Source organism: Streptopelia decaocto (assembly GCF_964273445.1).
Source record: "Streptopelia decaocto genome assembly, chromosome: 3".
Taxonomy (NCBI): Eukaryota; Metazoa; Chordata; class Aves; order Columbiformes; family Columbidae; genus Streptopelia; species Streptopelia decaocto.
The window spans coordinates 53117920-53137553 of record NC_138656.1 but is presented as its reverse complement, the minus strand read 5'-3'; the positions used below and the strand labels follow the sequence as shown (position 1 = coordinate 53137553).

The 19634-nt window shown below is 39.9% G+C and overlaps 1 protein-coding gene across 1 annotated transcript in view; it reads right to left on the bottom strand.

The window, feature by feature from the left end:
• The window catches only part of UST (uronyl 2-sulfotransferase), a 171242-nt gene that overhangs the window by 89081 nt on the left and 62527 nt on the right, over positions 1 to 19634 (bottom strand). Inside the window, exons 2-3 of the mRNA XM_082049239.1 lie at positions 16002 to 16045; positions 1249 to 1404 (exon numbers count right to left, since the gene is read on the bottom strand). Coding sequence (XP_081905365.1) covers positions 1249 to 1404; positions 16002 to 16045 — 200 coding nt within the window. The remainder of the gene's footprint in view (positions 1 to 1248; positions 1405 to 16001; positions 16046 to 19634) is intronic.

The following is a 19634-nucleotide window of genomic DNA, read 5'->3' as shown; positions in this document are numbered from 1 at the left end:
GTGTCACACCCAGCTGTGCACAGAAGCCTTTGGGCTGGTGTGACAGCCCTGGCTAGCTGTTTCCTGCCTTGGGCTGAATTCAAGTGCTGGGTAGGGTTAGGTGAGCCCGCTGCTGGCAGCACCCTCGTGGCCACCTTGGAAGGGATGAAGGTCGGACCTCCAGGAGCAATACATGCTCCCAGATTTCCATGAACTGCTGTATCTAAAGTAACAATCTTATGCTCATAAACAGTCTAAAAATAAATCACCCCCAATCACAGCACAATGCCACTGGCAGGCGCACGTCTGTATTTTCCTCATCGCAGACATCCTTTTGTGGTTTTAAGACTGCTATTCCTAGAAGTGACGCAGGCAGTTATTGAGACATTTACCTGATCAGCAGATCAAAATAGCAGCTGTGGGTAATGTGTGCAAGTCAAGTCTATGGCCTCTGACTATATCTGTACACTTTGGAGTCTGAGGTTTTTTATATTACTTGCACCAATACCCACTGATGGCAGTGATACTCACAGAGGGCAGATGCTTACTCTAAATACAAAGGAATTTGGAAACAGGATCTTTTGTGGAATGAAAGCTGCAAAAGCAAAGCCTTCTACAGCTTTAAGGGAACATGAAAAAGGGTGTCCCTTTTCATGTGGTATTTTTACTTGATTTAGCAAGGGTTGTGCAATAACATGAAAAAGGCAGATGAGCAAGAGGCTGAGATAGGATCAAGGACATGTCAGATTATAGCAACATGAGTTAATGTGGCCCTGGGAAACAAGTTTCTGAAGCATGTGGTTACTAGAAGTGAATTAAGAAAGTGAGAAAAAAACCCCAACCCGTTAGCTATTATTTACTCCTGCTCTGCTTAAAGAGATCCAAGCCAGGTCTGAATAAGCTGGCCTGCTTATATGATAAATGGCTGTGCCCTGTAGATACATTAATACAGGTCCCAGAAACTGTTAGCACCTACCTTCACTTGTACTAACCCTGCTTGCCTCTCTGCTGGACTAACTGCTTTGCTGACTAAATTCAAGAGCTGGCTCACTGGAAGGTAGTTTTTCTGGTTAGTTCCACATGATGTTGTTCTTGGCTATACCATCCATTTCTCATATTAACTGAAGCCACTTGGAGGAGGATGAATTCTGGCTGATTACTCAGGTCAAAGTAGCAGTACACCTTTTCAATGTGATTTCTGCTAGCACAGGCCCTTGTTTTGCAGTTTCACAAATATAATAAGAAAACAGGATCTAAGATGACACTTGCCTGTTCATTTTTGGTCAGTCTTGTTTTGTTATGGATGTCAGACGTAACCAGGTTGAATCCATGTTTCTCTGATAAAATTCTCAAAAGCAAAACCACAGTTCGACTCCCACACTTTCCAACTCTGTTGTAGACCACCTGGCTGGGGAAAGGAAGTACCTAAATAAAAATTGAAAAAAATAGAGTCAGAATATTGGTATTTTTGTTTCTGTGTACCTTTGAATCACAGAATATTTTGACCATAAACCAACAGATACATAAAGGAGAATTCCTAGGACCCTACCCAGGTCAGGAGAATTCACTTCCAACAGCAAGCTACAAGCTCTTCAGAATAGAAACACATGGCTCAGGAGATGGCATGCTGAGATTTCCCCCCCATGATCCAGCTTAAGGTAACAATGCAGATCGGTAGCTACTCCACAAACACTAAACAACTGCTGATGTTTTCTAGTGAAGATGATGAAGGTCTTAAGCTTTTTGCTTGTAACTGCAATGCAAATTGTCAGCTCTAGTGACACCTCCCATACAAAGAATGAAGAGGAGTGAATTTGCACTACAGTTTGGCAACTCAAAGTGAAGTTGACATAATGCAAGAGGAATGCTTGAATTGTGAAACTTCAGTTTAAAAAGAAGATAACCCACAAAACAACAACCAACCAGTTGTATAGAGCTGAAATTAATCAATTCTTTCAATTTCAAACATAAATAAGAATCTTCCAAAAAGACTCGGAGAACAAATCATGCCACTGGCTAGGTATGTTCTGGTGGAATAAACTACGCCAGGGGCCACAGGTGGCCTGGATGCCAGCTGGCACAGTCTGGTCACATCTATACAGGTAAAGCTCACTAAACCTCAGAGCACAACAGCCACATCCAACCTGCCCACCAGGAAGGGTCTCCAGCCCATGCCAACTCTTGTGCCATGCTCTCCTCCCTGGATAACTAGAACAAGCAAGTGGGAATTCACTATCTTGAAGTGCACTGGATCCAGCTTTGTTTTGTTCCTGGACAATGCCCACTGGCTATTCTTCCAGTAAAAGGCATTCTGAAGTCACATTGTTGCACTAGACAGGTATTTGATGTATAGCATACAGCAGCAGCATTTGATAATATAGGCCAAGAGGAATGTTTTCAAGCCTTTTACATTGGCTGAGTCAGGAGCTCGCAGTTTCACCCACAGCGATGGCACTCACTTATGGAAAGCTCATTTTTCTATTTAAGACAAAGGACACAAAATATTTCCTGACATGGGGCCCCAGTTTCAGGCGACATTTGTTCAGCACAAAGAATGGCTGATGTGCCAAAGTGATTGCATGTCAACTTGTAGTTACTTTTGCTGTTGATGCAATCACAGTCTCCCAGCAGAAGGATTTCTAGCACACAAGCAGTCAAATGAGGCATATGGGCTTCTGGCACTTCTCACTGTAACAGGTCTTCATCAGGGAAGAAAAATTATTCCTTGGGCAACCCTTCAGATTACTTTCAAATAAGACTGAAAACTAGAACAAAACCCAACCAACCAACCAACAAACAACAACAACAACAAAAAAAGAAAAACAAAATAAAAGGAAAAAAAAAAAGGAAAAAAATAAAAGGAAAAAGGGAAGAGAGGAGGGAATACAGAGGAAAAAAAAATAAAACAAAGAAAGAAAGAAAAAGAAAAAAATCTAGATTCCTGGATTCCCTTATGTATAATGGGAACATACTGGCACTTTGCTATCAGCATTACATTTCAAGACCAAAAGAACATTACTACTGTTACGAGCTGCAGTGTTTAGGATACCCTTCACTGCAACATAAACACGGAAGCCGTCATTCTCCAGATTACCTGGGGAAGGTGTAGGTATTTGGTGTTCACAGCCTTGGTTTTCCAAGTTCCAGGATATCACATCTGCTGATTTGGCTCAGATAACACCCACAAAACACAGTAAGTCTTACTATTTTGTAATGTTTTTCATAGAGTTTTCTACAAGAAATCTAGCCCCCTTATTCCTTATCAATCTTTCCTTCAGAAGCCTTGCTTCCTAGGAAATGCAAAATCCCAGCCTCAATGATTAGAAAACTCCACAGGTGATGAATGTAACATCTCTATGTTACAGCTGTAGTGAACCTTTCCCAAAACAACTGCTAGTGATGTCTGCAAAGTTAACAGGTGAACACATTTTGTTTATTATACCACCAGGGACACCATATTGAAAGTTTTTCCTATTCAAGAACACACAAACTGTTTTCTGGATCATCCCCTTTTTGATTCATTTCTTCGCATGACAAAAACCAACATCAGCATTTACCATGGCCCTCCACACAACAAGACTGTAACTTGTGGAACAGGAGCTTCTCCTTTGGTCAAACACTTTTTGTGTATTTTGCTGTCCAGGTATGCAAAAGTCTTCAAGAGAAATATGAAGTAGATGCAGACAAGTGCAAGTGAATAAGCAAGAGCACATACAGCATGTGTTCACTTAGCATCCTGGAAATGTGATAAATGATAAGTCTTCGTAGGACTATGTAAATGTTTAAAAGTGCTTTATAATTATTAACGGCTTTGATTTTCATAGTAGAGGTACATTTTGCAATATAGGGAGCAAAACTTTTTCTTCACTCGTACTTCACTCATTTCAAGTGGAATTCTGCTGCACCCATTCAAGTTCTAATTAAATCCCTGGCTTAATTATCTGGTAACTTTGGATCAATCTTATTAATACCATTCTTTAAAAAGGAAATAAAATTAAACCAGGTCTTTGTAAGGTCTCTATTCTAAATGCAAACAACTTCACCAGCTAAAAAACAAGTTTGGCCAGTTCTCACCTTTGTTTTTGGGATCCACCTTCCTGTGTAGCACACAGACAATAACCATAGCAACCCTCAAAAAAAACCCAACCATAACCAAATACTCACTGCAGATAGAGAAAACTGAAATAAAGGGCTATTATTTTCAGACAACTGTTTAGCTTAATGGAGGCCAATATATCAATGCCTCGATTCAGTAAACATCTGAATGCACTTAGGTAAAATCAGACAAGATTCAAGATAAAGGCTAAGCTAAAAGCTCACTTCAGAAGAACACAAGCATTAACAGTAATCAAAACTTCACTTGCAGCGCTGCTGGTTGTGGTTTTGTTACCTTTAGGGAAATGTTGCTGAAGGTTTGCTCATGTTTCATCTGTTTACGTCACCATTCCACTCGCACACCTCAATGGACCAGGGAGCGTGCCCAATACACGAAGCCACGCAGTACACAGGCTTTTGGTGCAAAAGCAAGTATTTGTTTAATGTGACCAATTCTCTTTGGACGCTGTAAATCTGCTTTCCACATTTTAGAAAGTGTCTAATTAATTTCTTAGAAAAATAAATACTTTTTCTAGAAACTGGAGTTTGTATCAGGCAAAGTAAACAAGAGACAAAACTTTTTCAGAGAGGCACTTTTAACCCTCACAATACACATAATAGCAAGACTCAGACAGTGTAAGAGATGATGACAGAGGAGGCACTTTAAAGGAAGGCTCTATATTAGCAGAAACAGCAAACAGCAGTTGGAGATTTACAAAAATGCTAATTGGATTACATTTTATTTGACACTAAGAATATGTATCATGTAGACTGACTGACTGCTGAGGTGACGCTCTGGTAGCATGATATTCATGTAACAATAACCACAAAATAATTAGAGTGACTTTACTAAGCACTGCATCAACACCCAGAGGTAATATAAACAAATCAAACATGTAATTCACTTTGGAGTTATATGAATTAGTACTCACAGCTGTAAAAAAAAGCAAAACCCGTGGTATAATTACAACAGCTCTCTCCAAGGGTTTTAGAAAGTTATATAGCAATTTACTTGTCAGTTTAAACTGAGGTGGGTTTTTTTTGCTGTTCCACAGTTAAAGAGGTCAAGAACCATTGCAAATGAAAACAAGGAGAAGAAAAGGCAAGTTTATGCCAAAATGCATTTGCATTATGGATGAAAACTGCTCAAGCAGCTCTGTGGGCAGGTCTGCCCGTGTCAGGAGGGGAACCATTTCTCAGCCTGACAAAAACTGGAGCTTCCATCTTCAGTAGTGGCTTTGTATCCAGGTGAACCTTTGCATCATTTAAAAAAAATCAGACTGGATAATTACTTGCAGTGTCAACAATTTAGGGATCCATTCAAAGGACTAAATAATTCCACTTTAACTGTGCCAAATCCAGTATAATTTTGTCAATTTGCAAACAATCTCACAGCCCAGGTACAATTGCCTGGACAAATAACTCATAGCAGAGATACACATTCCCAGAAAGCAATCTATTATTTCCACAACTTCTGCCTGTGACCGACTGTCCCCTGTCCCTATTCATGAGAGGGGCCAGACGTAGGTGCCAGACCTGGCTTCCCCTTTCTGTGCAGACACTAACCTCTGATCCCATAATGTTCCATGTTTTTTCATGTGAATGAGCCCAAACAACACAGACAAAACTGGTCAGGTCTTGTGAGCAATGAAACATTTGCTGACACCACACATCTCACAAACTCTCAATTTTTCTTCCTGTCCAACTCAGACAGAATTATTAAAATTAAAAAATGGCTTATTAGGTCAAAACAATGTCCCATTTGGCTCATGAATGCTGGAAGATGCTCGTTAGGCACCCACAAACCTGACCACCATCAGTAGTTCTCTCCAGGATCTCTCCTCCTCCTCCAGATACTGCATATTGTATATGGGATGTTAGAAGGCACATCCTTGTGCCTGAAGAATTTCTGCCACAGCCTGATACACCAACAAATTCCAGAATTTTCTTATCCACCATGCATTTCATTTGTAGCTCATCTTCTACCATTTCCAGAGAATACCCATTCTTGCATTGTGTGTTTCATGAAGACAGATCATATAGTTCAGCCATTAGCTCTGATATCTTCTTAGATCCATCGGATGCCTATTTTTTAATTAAAGTTTGTCACAAGCATGCCATGGCTTATTGAAAGACAAACACAAAGGCCACTAAGAGATAACATATTCAAAACCTAACTTCAGGAACTGCTGCACAAAATCTCATTCCAAACAAATAGTAACTTAATGAAAAATTGCTATCACAGAGATAAGCCAGCAGAAAACATGACTGAAAGATGAAAAAGAGAGAAAACAAAATAAATCACTAGTTAGCCTCCTTCTTCCCCAGCCAAACCACACAGATCAGTTATGTTGAGATCCATGTGTGGACTGCAGTGCCATGGAATAGAGACAAGCTTCTGGAACGCACCAACTCTAAAGCAGACCAGACAGCATGATTTTCTCTGTGGGTCACTCAAAATACACTAAAAACTGCAAGAACGGTAAGGATGAAGTTTGTTTGTTTTCAAAGTTTGAAAGCCATACAACTTCAGTGGAGAGCTGAAAAGAAGGCAGAAGAAGAAACAGAAGATTCTTCTGTTAAATTTTCATTAAGCAACTAATTTAATTGAAAAAGGATGACTTCCTCCACCCCCCACCACAAACAATGCATTTCATCTGTGTGGCAGCTGATACATTTGGAAGAATAAGTTAAAATCTGTTCTCTAATGATTCAACATCCTTAAGTACCAAAATTGAAAACATAAGCAGGCAGCACAAGAAGCAAAAGGAGGCTGGTTGTAGACATAGTCCTCAAACTTATTAAAACTAAAGAAAAGCATTACTATGAAGTGTCTGCCAAAGCTAATGGTTCCTGATGCATCCCACAAAACAGATCCGAAGAGCCAACATCAAAATTTCCAATAATTATTCTATGAAGAAGTACTGCACCCTTGCAAATCTAAAAAGAGCTCAGTCCAAAGCATAGTAAAATCTCCCTGTTAATTCTCAGATCAGGTCCTATTACAAGATAATATGGATATACATATAGCAAATTGGAATTACAATAATATCAATAGCAACCTGGGAAAATTATGAAGAAAAGGTGAAAGAACAAGCTTTCAGTTTTGGATGCATCCTGTCAGCAAATTTTGTTTTCCTGTTTTTATACCTTACATCTCATTTATCTTCCTACAACAGCCACTCGCAGCTGGGCAAAACTCTACTTCTGCAATCTGCTGCACAAGATTCCCTGCCAAAGAGAGCGCAGAACCAGGTGTATTTCAGGTATGTGAAGTCACAGCAACGTTCAAATTCAGCACATGTACTCAAAGAGACAAATGGATTGGTAAAGAGCAGATGCTCAATTCACTCAGCAGTTTCAGGTGGTCACTGATGTCGGGCAGCCTCCAGAGGTATGAGCACATGAGCAGGACTCTTGGATTTCATCACTTGGCAACACTCGCTGTGTGCAAGGGATGGCAGCTCCAGCTCCTCAGGGGTGAAGGAGGTGAGAGGGAAGCACCCTACCAAACACGTAACTGCTTAACCAAATATTTTCCTTTCACCCTTTCTTAACACAGCATGCTTTTCAACCTCCTCTTCACTTTTCTTGCTTTCCTCTGCAGTTTGCAACTTGTTCACCTCTTCGGGACCAAAACTAGACACAGTGCTTTATCTTGTCACCTTATCACCTTAGTACCAGCAAAATTGGAGCAGTTATCCTTTATATTTTGCAGACATCCCTTTTTATAATATATCTCAGGATGGCATTTAGAAGAATCAAAGCATATAGGACTGTTGCTGGTATAGAGAGGGGTGCATAACAAAGCCACTCTTCTTCTTTTTTACCCTACATGAGTGTATGCAGATTGGAACAGAAAAAGGACATGAAGACCCTCACTAGTGTTCTTGTGAAAAGCGGTATTTTCATCTCTTACTTGTAAAGTTCATCACATTATCAAATCGTCTTACTGATATGCACCTATCTCATAACAAGATAAAGGAGATAAATGATACAAGGACATGGTTCACTGACGCTGGCATTTGTTGAGGGAACTACCATGAATAAAGCTAGGTTAAGAATTTTGGTGTCACTTTAATTACCGAGTTTTGCACTGGAAGGTTCTCCATGCAACATCAAAAAACCCTTAAGCTGCAGAATTTGTGCAAGCCAGATTTTAACTCCAGAGCAGCTTCACATTATATGTATATGTATCTTGGAACTGTAAAGCTTAAAACTGCTGTTTTTCCTCCTGAGCCCAGGGTTTTGCACACTCTGTGATGTGCTTAGAACACACTGGCACAGTTATTCTCTGTTTAAGTAGTAAATCCTATCACATCCAACACACATGTTTATATTGGATACTTACAAAGTGAGAGATATTAAGTAGCTAAGCCTGGTTTTAAAACTTTTTATAATACATCATGGCACTGGTGTTCCCTTAAGTAACCTAACTACCTTACAGTAGCTTCCATCCTTCCAATGCAATATTCACAAATTCATAAATTCACCCTGGGAGCTAATAATATTGGATTTGATTGTGGTGAGTGGTGGACTAAATAATTCATTCCTCTGTATGCACTTGTCTTTCTTCACATTAAGGTTTAACCCTTTTGTACCTGTTGTGGTTGGCTATCTATCAGGCTACAGCTAGTGCAACAAGTCACTGTTTCACCATTGCCAAGGATCTGTCATACTGTGTTTCAGTTTGCTCTCCTGCCCGTTACTTCAGGCTCCCTTCAGTAGTTTCAGATCTTATTTTCATGTCTCCAGCATGCTTTTCTTTCCCACTGCACTGTGCACAGGCACTTTATGAGTCAATTACAGTATGAAGTAAAGGTTGTTTATAGCTGTAACTGCATTATAATTTGTAAAACAGGCCAGTTCTGCTGGACTGTTACCCACACACTTGTTACTGATGAGCTGGCTCTGAGATGCTCTTGCTCCACATGCTCAGAGGAACTCAAAGGGACTGAATCTCCATCACGGCTTCTGCAGTTAAAAGATTCAAATGTACTTCATGACAATGTGTCACCACCTGGAAGGAGCAGCACCAAGAAGCACCTACAGGAAGGACAATGTGCTGCTGGTCAACTCTTCCAGCAGAGCCAGAACACAGTGGAAGTCCCAGTGTCATTCCAAATTACTTGCAGGCCCAGAATACCTTCCCCGACTGACCACGGCCCACGTCTGAGTCACAAGTAGATCCTGCGGCATTGGAGATGCTGCATGTCAAAAGCAATAATAGATGAGTCTTGGCATCAACTTCTCCCATTTCACACTTCTGCAATCTGAAATGATTAATCTGGCTTGCTCAGGCAAACAAAACCTCATTCCCGAAGACTGAGGCAGGCCTCCTGTTGTAGAATGGCCAAGAGAGAAAGGGCATGAGACCCTCTCTACGGAGAGGATCTCTTCTAGTTAGCATGAGTAGGCCTCAGTTAGCATGAGCTGAGCAAGGGTGGGTGAGAAGGTATTGCCTGGGAAAGGCCTGCATAAACAAGTCTCACAGTCTCAGGAGGCAGCTCCTGAGAAAGGCCTGGATAAACAAGTACCAGGAGGCAGCTCCGAGATAACGAGGGAACTCACATACCAGGGGGGCCACAGAAGGGGATGGACTCAAGGGGATGGATTCATTATGTATGTTGGGATGGGCTCATTACGTATGCTATCAAATCGGTGTTTGACAAGTAGGCATAATTAATAGAACTGTTATAAAAGCCAGTGGCTTGTGTCAATAAACGAAGCATGTTTATCATCCGCAACGGATGGCTGTATTTCTTCCTCCGTCGCCGTAGGCCCGAACCCATGCCGGGGTCTTGACCCCCGACAGCCTCCTTTCCATTTCAGAGGGAGATTTTTCCTGGGTCGACTCAAAATCCCCAATGGTGGCAGCAGCAAAGGCCTCCACGCTCCCCAAAATGGTGGGGCATCATGGGCACTGTCCTGAGAGTTACCTGTTCATATGCCCCCTGCCCTGTCCTTACAATAATCCCCCAAACTCCTCCTTCACCTGAATTACCATGATACCATTAGCCTCACACAGACCCCTTCAGCCCAGTCAAGACACCTCTATTTTCCTGACATTTTGACTCTATTGTTGACCACTCATGGGTGAATTCACAAGCTCATTTTTGATTAAAGCTCACAGCCCTTACTAGAGTACTTCACCACTATATACTACTTCCTGAACTTTGTAGTTTTGTAAAGCCATGACCTACCAGCTCATCTTCAAAACCATGAGGCTTTCAGAACAATACTAGAATTTTTGTATAGGCATATTTCCCTTCCCCTCAGTACTGCAAGCCTCCACAGCATCCCAAGTTCCACGTTTTCAATTTTTTTTTTTTTTTTCTTCAGGTCAACTGAGATTCAGAATTGTTCAATGGTAACAGTTCAAGATTTAAGGACAGCATCAAAAATACAAGACTTGTGGTAAAATCACGAGTGCTACTCAAACTGAGTCACAAGGCTTAGCAACATCAACCAAATCAGTCTGTCACTCTCAAAAGATACCCTGTTATGCTACCCCTATCCAAAATGGGAGACTTTTGCTTTTCCACAGAAGGTTTAGGTCATCCAGACTCAGCTGTAATCGGACTTTAGCATTATAATCCAGCACTTCCTAATAAAAAGATAATGAAGGTAATGAAGGTGGCCATGATTGAGTGGCTATGACATCAATAAATTAGTATGAACAAAATAAACAGACATAAGCAATTCAGTACTATTCAAATATTTTTATGACCCCATTCACAGTTAATAGTACAGATCTGATTCTAGCTTATTGCAATATCTCTGTAATACTAGTGTGCTATATCATTCACCAACTGTGGCTTCAGCAGTACCAACAGACAATGAGGAAATCTTGTGTAAAATTGGATTTTTCTTCTCAAGCGATACTGTCATTTATAAGAAAGCAGAATGAAATTTAAAAAGAACATAAAATAATTATTCCAAGTATTTCCACAATTATTTTTCACCAACTTTCCTAAATGAGGGAAGTGGATACTACTTTTTTTATGGACTGTACTATGCTAAAAACTCAGCTATACAATTAAACAGTACTTCAAACTATAAAGGGAATCTTTGTGGTTAAGGCCCTTAAATGTAATTTATCTATGTGCTCAGGGCCTTTATATGTACATATCAGCTGCACCAAAATGGGGACATAACCCTGATGCTCTTGCCAAGGCCCGGGGGAAAACCTTTCAATCAATAACAACAGCAAGTTTGATAAAGATCTCATAATTTGTCCTCAAAGGTCAGCCTCACCATCTTGGATGAAGGAAAAAACCTCAAGAAGTTTTGCTAAGGGAATAGCTAGCCCAAATGCTGGAGCAAAATACACCTGTTTTATTAGCTGAAATGCTCAGACCTGAAATAAATCAACTGAACATCCTCAGTCACTAATGAACATCAATTCCACAGTGTTATTTAAAAACAGGCTAGCATAATCCATAGGCATCACTCCAATCTACAGAAAAAGGATAAGTAAATGATCACTTTGGAAATACCTTAAAATTTATAATTTCAGATGTGTATTAAAAAAACCCAGGAGGTAGTGAAATAGAGAGTTAAACCAGGAAATTCAAGTGCTTTAACTTGAAGAGTTAATTTTTACTGAGTAGGAGGTTACATTTGGGTCAACTATATTCCCTTTTTATCTGTCACACACTAACACCATCAAGACCAGAGATGTGCTAGGGTTACTGGAGGTTGTATCTACCAGCAGAAAAGCACACACAGATCTGTCTTAGAACTCGTGAAAATCTAGGGTTAGTCAGTATCTGGTCAAGTCTTTGGTGCCTAAGGACTAAAGAAACGGCCTGTGCCAGACACATTACCTTCAGACCACTGCTCATCTTGAACAGTCAGGTAAACTTTTACTGGGGGAAGACATGAAAAACTGGCTAAACTGGCCTTAAAGGGAGAATCAGAACCACATCAGCGATATTCATGTACAGCAGCGAGCAAAGCTTTGCTTCTCTACTCACACTAAGAAAATTGCTGTCGCCACCTTTATTTGAAAAAAACAGCCCAGTACCCTCATCTCCTGAAATGTGACAACGCTACTTCTTATTCAGAGAATAAGTGCTATTTTCAGTTCTTCCACTGGGAGAAAAAAAAAACCACAACCCCCCCGTCAACATAGTATTAAAAAAAAAAAAATATAGTTTTGGCACTTAGCCATGACACAAAGCCAAAACTAATACGATTTCCAACAAAACACTGGAATTTATTCTGCAAAACAGCTACAGCCCAGTGTGTATCAACTGTTGGTGGCCTTCCACTACAGCTAACTACATACCACCTATATTAGCTATCAGTCATTTAAATCCTGGGCAATGGACTGTTGTTCATTATCTTAATTTCTAGTTTTTAAAGCATTTTTAGGCAGACACATAAAATTAGAATCCTTTTGACTCTAAAACTTACTTCCTAAACATACCAAATGCCTCTCGCACATTTTCATTTCATTCAGGGAAGGCTGTAATTCCCTCTGATGAATAATGCAGGCACTAGAAAAAAACTGGAGAGCTTCACATAATAGTGCCACATAGGACTGACCACAGGTGAATGGAGCAGGGCAAAGTTATGCTGCCCAGGGTAAGTCACCACCAGGATTGAAAGAAACAAATAAAGGGTTTTGTCATCTGCCCGTTGCATGTGCTACTAAGGGAAGGTGCATCATGTCATCTGTGCTTTGTGAGCATCACAACTGAAAATACTATTTATGATGAAATTCTTTAAATGTTGGATTCGGGATTAATTTCTTCTGACACCTTTTTATATGTCAAATTAAACCATTCATTGATCTCAACCATCTACTAGTTTAAATGTAGACAGTTATCTAGTCATATGAATAGAGGCTACCTGAAAGATAATGACAATTACAGAGAATTTAGTTTCACTTGCACAGGCAGAGTTCACAGTTTAGAGCTGAAGCTTTAGAAGGGTAAATAATTGCACTTAGCCAATAATGCAATATGTGAGATTTACAAAGCAAGAGTATACCCACGCAAAACATGAGCCTAAGCAGATACCAGGAATTACTAATATCTGCCCTTTTTACCAATCCCCACCCATGTTTTGATTAGAAGAATGAAAAACAATACAACCTACCCAGGAAAAGCAGGTTTGTCTCTATATTGTCCTAGAGATGACTGAAACGTGCATCCATCTTCTATCGATGTTTCTAAACACATGAAAGTGCTTCAAAAAGCAAAATATCTGTAACTTATACAAGGCTATAGGCTGCTACTCCACTGAGTTACTCACCAAAGTTTCAGGAGTGAGTAGGAGTGAGGATGATTATGGAGGAAGCCCAATAACTTTACTGACTGTGAGTAATTAATCAAAGAGTACCTATGCAACTAATCAATTATGTAGGTACGTCATCAGCTGGACTTTCTACAGGCACCTGAGCTGCAGCTGGATGAAGCTCCGTGAACACAGCCCAAAATTACAGGTTTAGACAGGCAAAAGAAATTTTCATAATGTAAACAGGAAAGTTTCTGAATTGCATAATTCTGTCCAACTGCTACTATCCACTGGAGCGTGGTTCCTATCCATGGCACCATTAATCAGTAATCCCAAAAGACCAAAATCTGAACAAAGTTTTCAAGGTTAAAACGTCTTATCTACATTACAGCCTTTTCCATACTGGCACAGCTGGGCATTTCAGAATGCTAACGCAAGTGCGAAAATACAGGTCGGGAATCAGCAATGCTTTACTCTTTGGAGCTGAGGGTTCAATGAGGGTTTATGAGAAACATAATGCTTTACTCCCTGCAAGCTGCTGTACTTCTGGGAAAGAGAAGCAGATGGTACCCAAATAACAGAGAAAATATCTTTCAAGAGCATAAAGGGTACTAAATAAATTTTAAGTCTCAAACATTTGCTTAGCCTTAGATTCCCCCCATATCAGTTAATAAACTTAAAAATTTGATCTTGTCACTTCTGTCTACATCCACTTGTTTCTCTAACTGTGGATACAGAAAAATTTGTGTTAAAGAAGAAGAAAATCAGATGTACATCATCTCTCTTTAATTGAGCTGTCTGAACTTTAAGAATGTAACAAATTTCCACCTTATCAGCTGAAAGTTACAGATCTCACCTGCACACAGAGTTTGCAGCAAAAAGGTGAAGAAACCCAGACTACTGTAGCTTGCTTTCACTGATAACTGAGCTGAGTCGAATTGCTTTCCACATTACCCTCCCATTCACCAAAAGCCAACTGCTTCACCCCACTGATGCACATGTGGTTTAGCATTTTAACTCAAGGCCTGGTGGCTCAGGATGTGATTTCATGGTCAGTTTGAACAGAGATGAGTAAGGACTATCCTCAGAGTGGTTCTTCACATCTAGCCTACCTCCAACTACTCATTCCTGCTGCACCAGCACTCAGAGCAGGGGCAACATCTGCAAAATAATCTGTCTGAAAATCAAACTAGAAGACAGATGTGTTTTCAGGTAACTGCTTTAGCTCACCCACATGAACACCCAGCAGGAATCCTGCACTACTTTCATCAGACTCCACTTTTTGGCTTGAATTGACCAAGCAATCTCACCATTTCATGGGGAGTTCTTAAAATAGGTAAAATTTCTACTTAAAGACCAACAGGAGTTAAAAAGCATCCAGGCATCTAAGCTCAATTAAAACACTATTGCTTGAAAGGTTTTATACTAAAGAAAGCCGTAGGCTATATTATATAAATCAGCCTACGGCAAATTATTAAATCTCCCACTCTGCTTCTGCTTTGGTGTTTTATAGGTAACAATATCACAGTGAGAATTCTGCATAATTTGGAAAGGAAACTTTCAGAAAACTGCATCTTCATGTGTTGCAACTGCACAGCATAAAGACTTCAAAAATGTGAGTTGTTCTATCCAAATACCTCAATAAAATACCACACTGTACCTACAGATATTAAGAGAGTCTGGAGAAATAAAGAAGTGGCAAGTGAATGATGGGGTTTTTTGTTTGTTTGTGGGGTTTTTGTTGTTTTAAGTAGTTATTGCACAAAAGGAGTTACAACAGCTGTCTGGAAAGACAGACACGAGATAGTACCAAGTCGTGTTGTAGAGAATAAACCAACACAGCGCACAACAAAATAAAACAAGGGACACTTAATGCTCGTTTCATTTTTCCTCTTGAAGAAACCATCACAATGCTGGTCCTCATCTGAAATTTCATGAGGTGCCATGGTGATGGTGAGGGACAAGTCAATGCTGCACAGTCATACTTGATGGGAACAGTGTACCCTAACACTACAAATGGATTCATTATGCACATTCATTAAATATACCCTACTGCTTTGCTTGAATGCATTGCACCTACGGCAGAGCCCATATTGTAGCAACTGCTGACAGCAAAAAGCCCACATTCACTCGCCTTAATAGTTCCAACTGCAGTGTCAGGCTGTCCTCTCAATCCTTGCAATGCCATAACCATATTGATTTAGAAAATGAACCAGTTAGAGAGGTTCAACCCACCCCTAGCATGGATTGTTTTCCCTGTGACAGCTGAAAGAAAGTAGTTCACCAGGAGGTGACTGGTTCCATTTGCAAGCAAATACTTCAGAAGAAAAACAACGATTGCAGCAATTGGTGAAATTTCCAAAGCCATTAAAGGATGCTTGTCCAACAGAGACAAGTTATGTTTTTGCATGAATATGCAGACAGACGAAAATCACTAAAATCCTGCCTCCCCTTGACTCAATGACAGAAATTCCATTAGTTTAATCACACAGAGGTTTAACCCAAGTTACTTACAAATGTCTAAAAACACTGGGGGGAGGGGAGGAGGGAAAGCTGGAAAGGCCACGTTCTGTTGATGTAAACTCAGCAGAGCTGCTTTGCACACAAGTAAACATAAAATTAGTTAAAAAACAAATCCAAAAAAGCAAGAAGAAAGCAAATGCAAAATAACAGTAGCTCACCTTTTGAGGGGGTGGTCCGTGGTCATCCAAATAAGTGGAATTTCCTACAAAAAGAAGAAGGATGCAGATAAACAAAAGTCATCCAACTCAACTTCAAAATTTGTCAGTTCACAGAACCAGTGTATCTCTATTCCAGTGGTTCTGTGATGTCCAATAATTCAAAGAAAATAAAACACCCTCTGTTTAAATTTTTTATTAACAAGAAAAAAAAAAGTAATTTGTTTTGGCTGTATTTTTTCATAAAAGATTAGGTGCACATTGTCATTTTAGTATAATACTAAATGGACCAAGGCAACTTCAATTAAATAATCACAGCATTCAATTATTTACATGACAAAACGGTCAGTTGCATCCTTGTACATTTTAAGCAAGTGAGCACAGTTAATCTCAAAGATTTCTTAAATAATATGTATCAAAGGCCTTCACCAGATTCTGATTTGGAGTTGACAAGCATTGACTTATCTCTCTTCTAACATGGATTCTCATGAGCCTTCAAGCTAATTCTTTGTTCCCATACAGTGTCAACTGAGAGTTGTATTCTGATATAATGACACCTGCTCTCTTAGTTTGGATGAAAAGCTTCAGAAAAAAAACCCAGCTTCTAAAATTTTTAAGTGTCCCCTTTTTAGTTAGCTATAATGAAGAAGGCATCAATTTCAGACTTTTTACCCATTACTTACAAACACCCACTGCTACATACAATATACCCTCCCACACAACCCCATAGGCTGTTTGCCTGCAACTGTCCTTCCCGAACCCTTCTCCTGAAGGATCAATCAGGAGCTCTTCCAAGAAGTCCCAGCAGAAGATGAGACCTCGCAGCAAGTCTAAAAGTTGCCCTTGGGCCACACATGCCTCTCCTCTCAGTCATCCTCGTACCAAAGACAGCAAAAATACCTCTGTTCTAACCTTACATCAATACACAGTAGGAGAATCATGTTTACAAATGCCTACTAGATATCCAAATGTCAGATGGAGACAACTTTTTTTTTGTTTGTTTTACAGCACAGTCTAGTTACTACTATGTCCACGTAAAAGATAACAGTCCAATTTTGGCGCATTTTATGAAAACTTTTTTCATGGCAGTCGCTTCTTCAGATCCAGAAGCAACTAACAATGATAGAAACTAACTGCCAGACAGACACAAGTGATCAAGGAAATTTAGAGTACTGATTTGAAACCTAGTCAGAATTACTTAGAAACAAAGCGCAGAGGAAGGAAAGCTGCAGACATTCCCCTCATGCTGCTTCATTGCCCCGTGCCGAGCCACCTCCCATCCCCTGCCTGAGCTCCTGCTTGCATGTGCTGCAGAGCCCATCTCAGCATCCACAGCACGCCACTTCAATTCAATAGTCTGAATTCTTTTGGGTTCAAGTATAAAATGAGTATTTGTTTTCGGTAATAAAAGTGAAACCTTTTGCTGCATGATTCATACCCTGCTCTGAGTAAAAAACAAAACAAAGCAAAAACCCACACCACTAAAATAACTCAACAAATCCAGCTGCGATGGAGTGCAGCAGGCAGGCTCTGGGGGTACACGGGCCAGATCCTTAACAGGGGCCACACTGCAGGAGCCTTAATGCACACAGAAATATCCTGAAAAATGTGCACCTAGGTCAGAATATTTATGTGGAAAACCTGCAGGAAAGATAATGACTTTCTAACATAAGTAGAGACCATTAAAAGCTTATTAAGCATGACTCCCCTGTTGGGTATTTGCAAATCTTATGAACTTCAGACAGGATGCTACTTTCACACACAGGACCAACTTTACAGAGAATACATATCAGACTGGGTTAGTTCAAAAACAAAAGAAAAATTCAGCATTACAAATACTGCAACAATGGAAAAATACTAAGGTAAAGTCACCCTGTGAAGTATTGTCCGCTAAGAGATGACAAAGTAGTACAAATAGGAAAGTCCCACAGTAAAAATGTGGGACTTTGGAATGAAAACCATAAATACTAAAACCACTGTTCATAAGTTCAAGTGTTTACTGTAACTACACCAAGATGACAAGCTATCTGTGATGGAGAACATTATGCAGCTTTTATATGCTCTGGCACAGACGTGTTTGACATCACCAAGTGCCACAAGAAGAGAAGAAGCTTTCTATGGTGGAAATTATAAACGGATAGAAGAGGGGTCATCTTTCCTCATGAAGAATATAGCCCATTGTCCTGAAACAACCTATGTCATTAAATTATTAGGATGACTTCTCTGAAGTCTTTTAATAAAGCTTTACTAAAGACATTATTGCTCTTGTCTGCTGCTTTACAAGACACTTCTAGATTTATTTTATTTTTCCTGGAGAGGAGTATTTATTCTTTAAAATTGAAATTTTCTGCCTTATAATATATTCTGCCTTCCTGTAACAGTGTGAAAGTCTAAAGCATTTGAAACAAGTCAGACAGAATAATCAAGTCTCAAAACAGTGGTATTATGCATTCCACAAACATGCTCAACAGCACACTTAAGCTGACTGAACACAGTCTCCTCCAGTCTCTGCCAGAGGAGGAAAAAAAAACCCTTCAGTTTTATTACAGAACATGGTGAATACATGGAAGCAGTCCAAATTTTTCCATAATTTATTATCTTTGAGGTTAAGTGAATCAGCTGTATGCAAAATCTTTGGGGAAACCTCATGGTTATGTTCCTTTTTTTCTTGGAATCACTGAAGTGTGGGGGTTTTGCTTGAAGTGAGCCAAGTTTATACAGAGAAAGATGGTCCCTGACCAGAAGTACGGACAAATATTACCGTGTCCAGTTCAGAATCACACACAACAAAACAAAACACCAACAACTGCAATCCTAGAAAAAAAAATCTAAAAAAAATCTTTTCAAAAAATGACTGAGGAGTATGGAAAGATGTGGTAAATGGGCCTGTGTATGAACTGAAGATCCTTTGATAGCAAACAAAGCAGGATCACTCCATTTGAACAATTTAGATATCATGCGGAAAGAATTGAGTAGAGATGAACGGAGAAAGCAAACATGGAAAATGTGGAGTTTTGACCGTTTTCCTGGAGCAGGGTTTTCCCTTGGTGGGAATCACAAGCAGCAGTCTAAGGGAGATGGGATCCAGCTACTGCCCAATTTCATGTGTTTTGTGAAAATCCTGCTTTGTTCTCTTCACTGGGTCACCATCTCAAAATTCCAATACAACCTTTACTGGCATCCCATCCATTAGTTCATCTGATGTCTAAAGGAAGGGAACAGTTTAATAGTTGGCTGATGAATCTTCTGGTCTAGAAATTGAGACGCTGATGAATAACTTTCCCACCAAGAACCACTAATCATTAAGAACTGCACCAACTAAATAAACGAAAGTGCCAGTGACTAGTCAGAAGAGGATCAGTTCTGCTCTGCTTCTAGACAAAAAACTATTTAAGCAAGAAAGTGGAAAGTCACCCACTATTAAAATCAGTTCAAGGCTTCCTTGTTCTTTTCTTTCCAGCACAAAATTTTTCCCAATACAGAAAACATCTTGGGGGGCTCCAGTGACAGGAACGTTAACTTGAAGAGGATGCCCATGGCTGGCAGCAGGCACCTGGGCCAGACAGGACTGCCCAAAACAACATGCTGGGGGCAGCTTCTGCAGTTTATTCTAAGCCTCTTACATTTTTTAAGTGT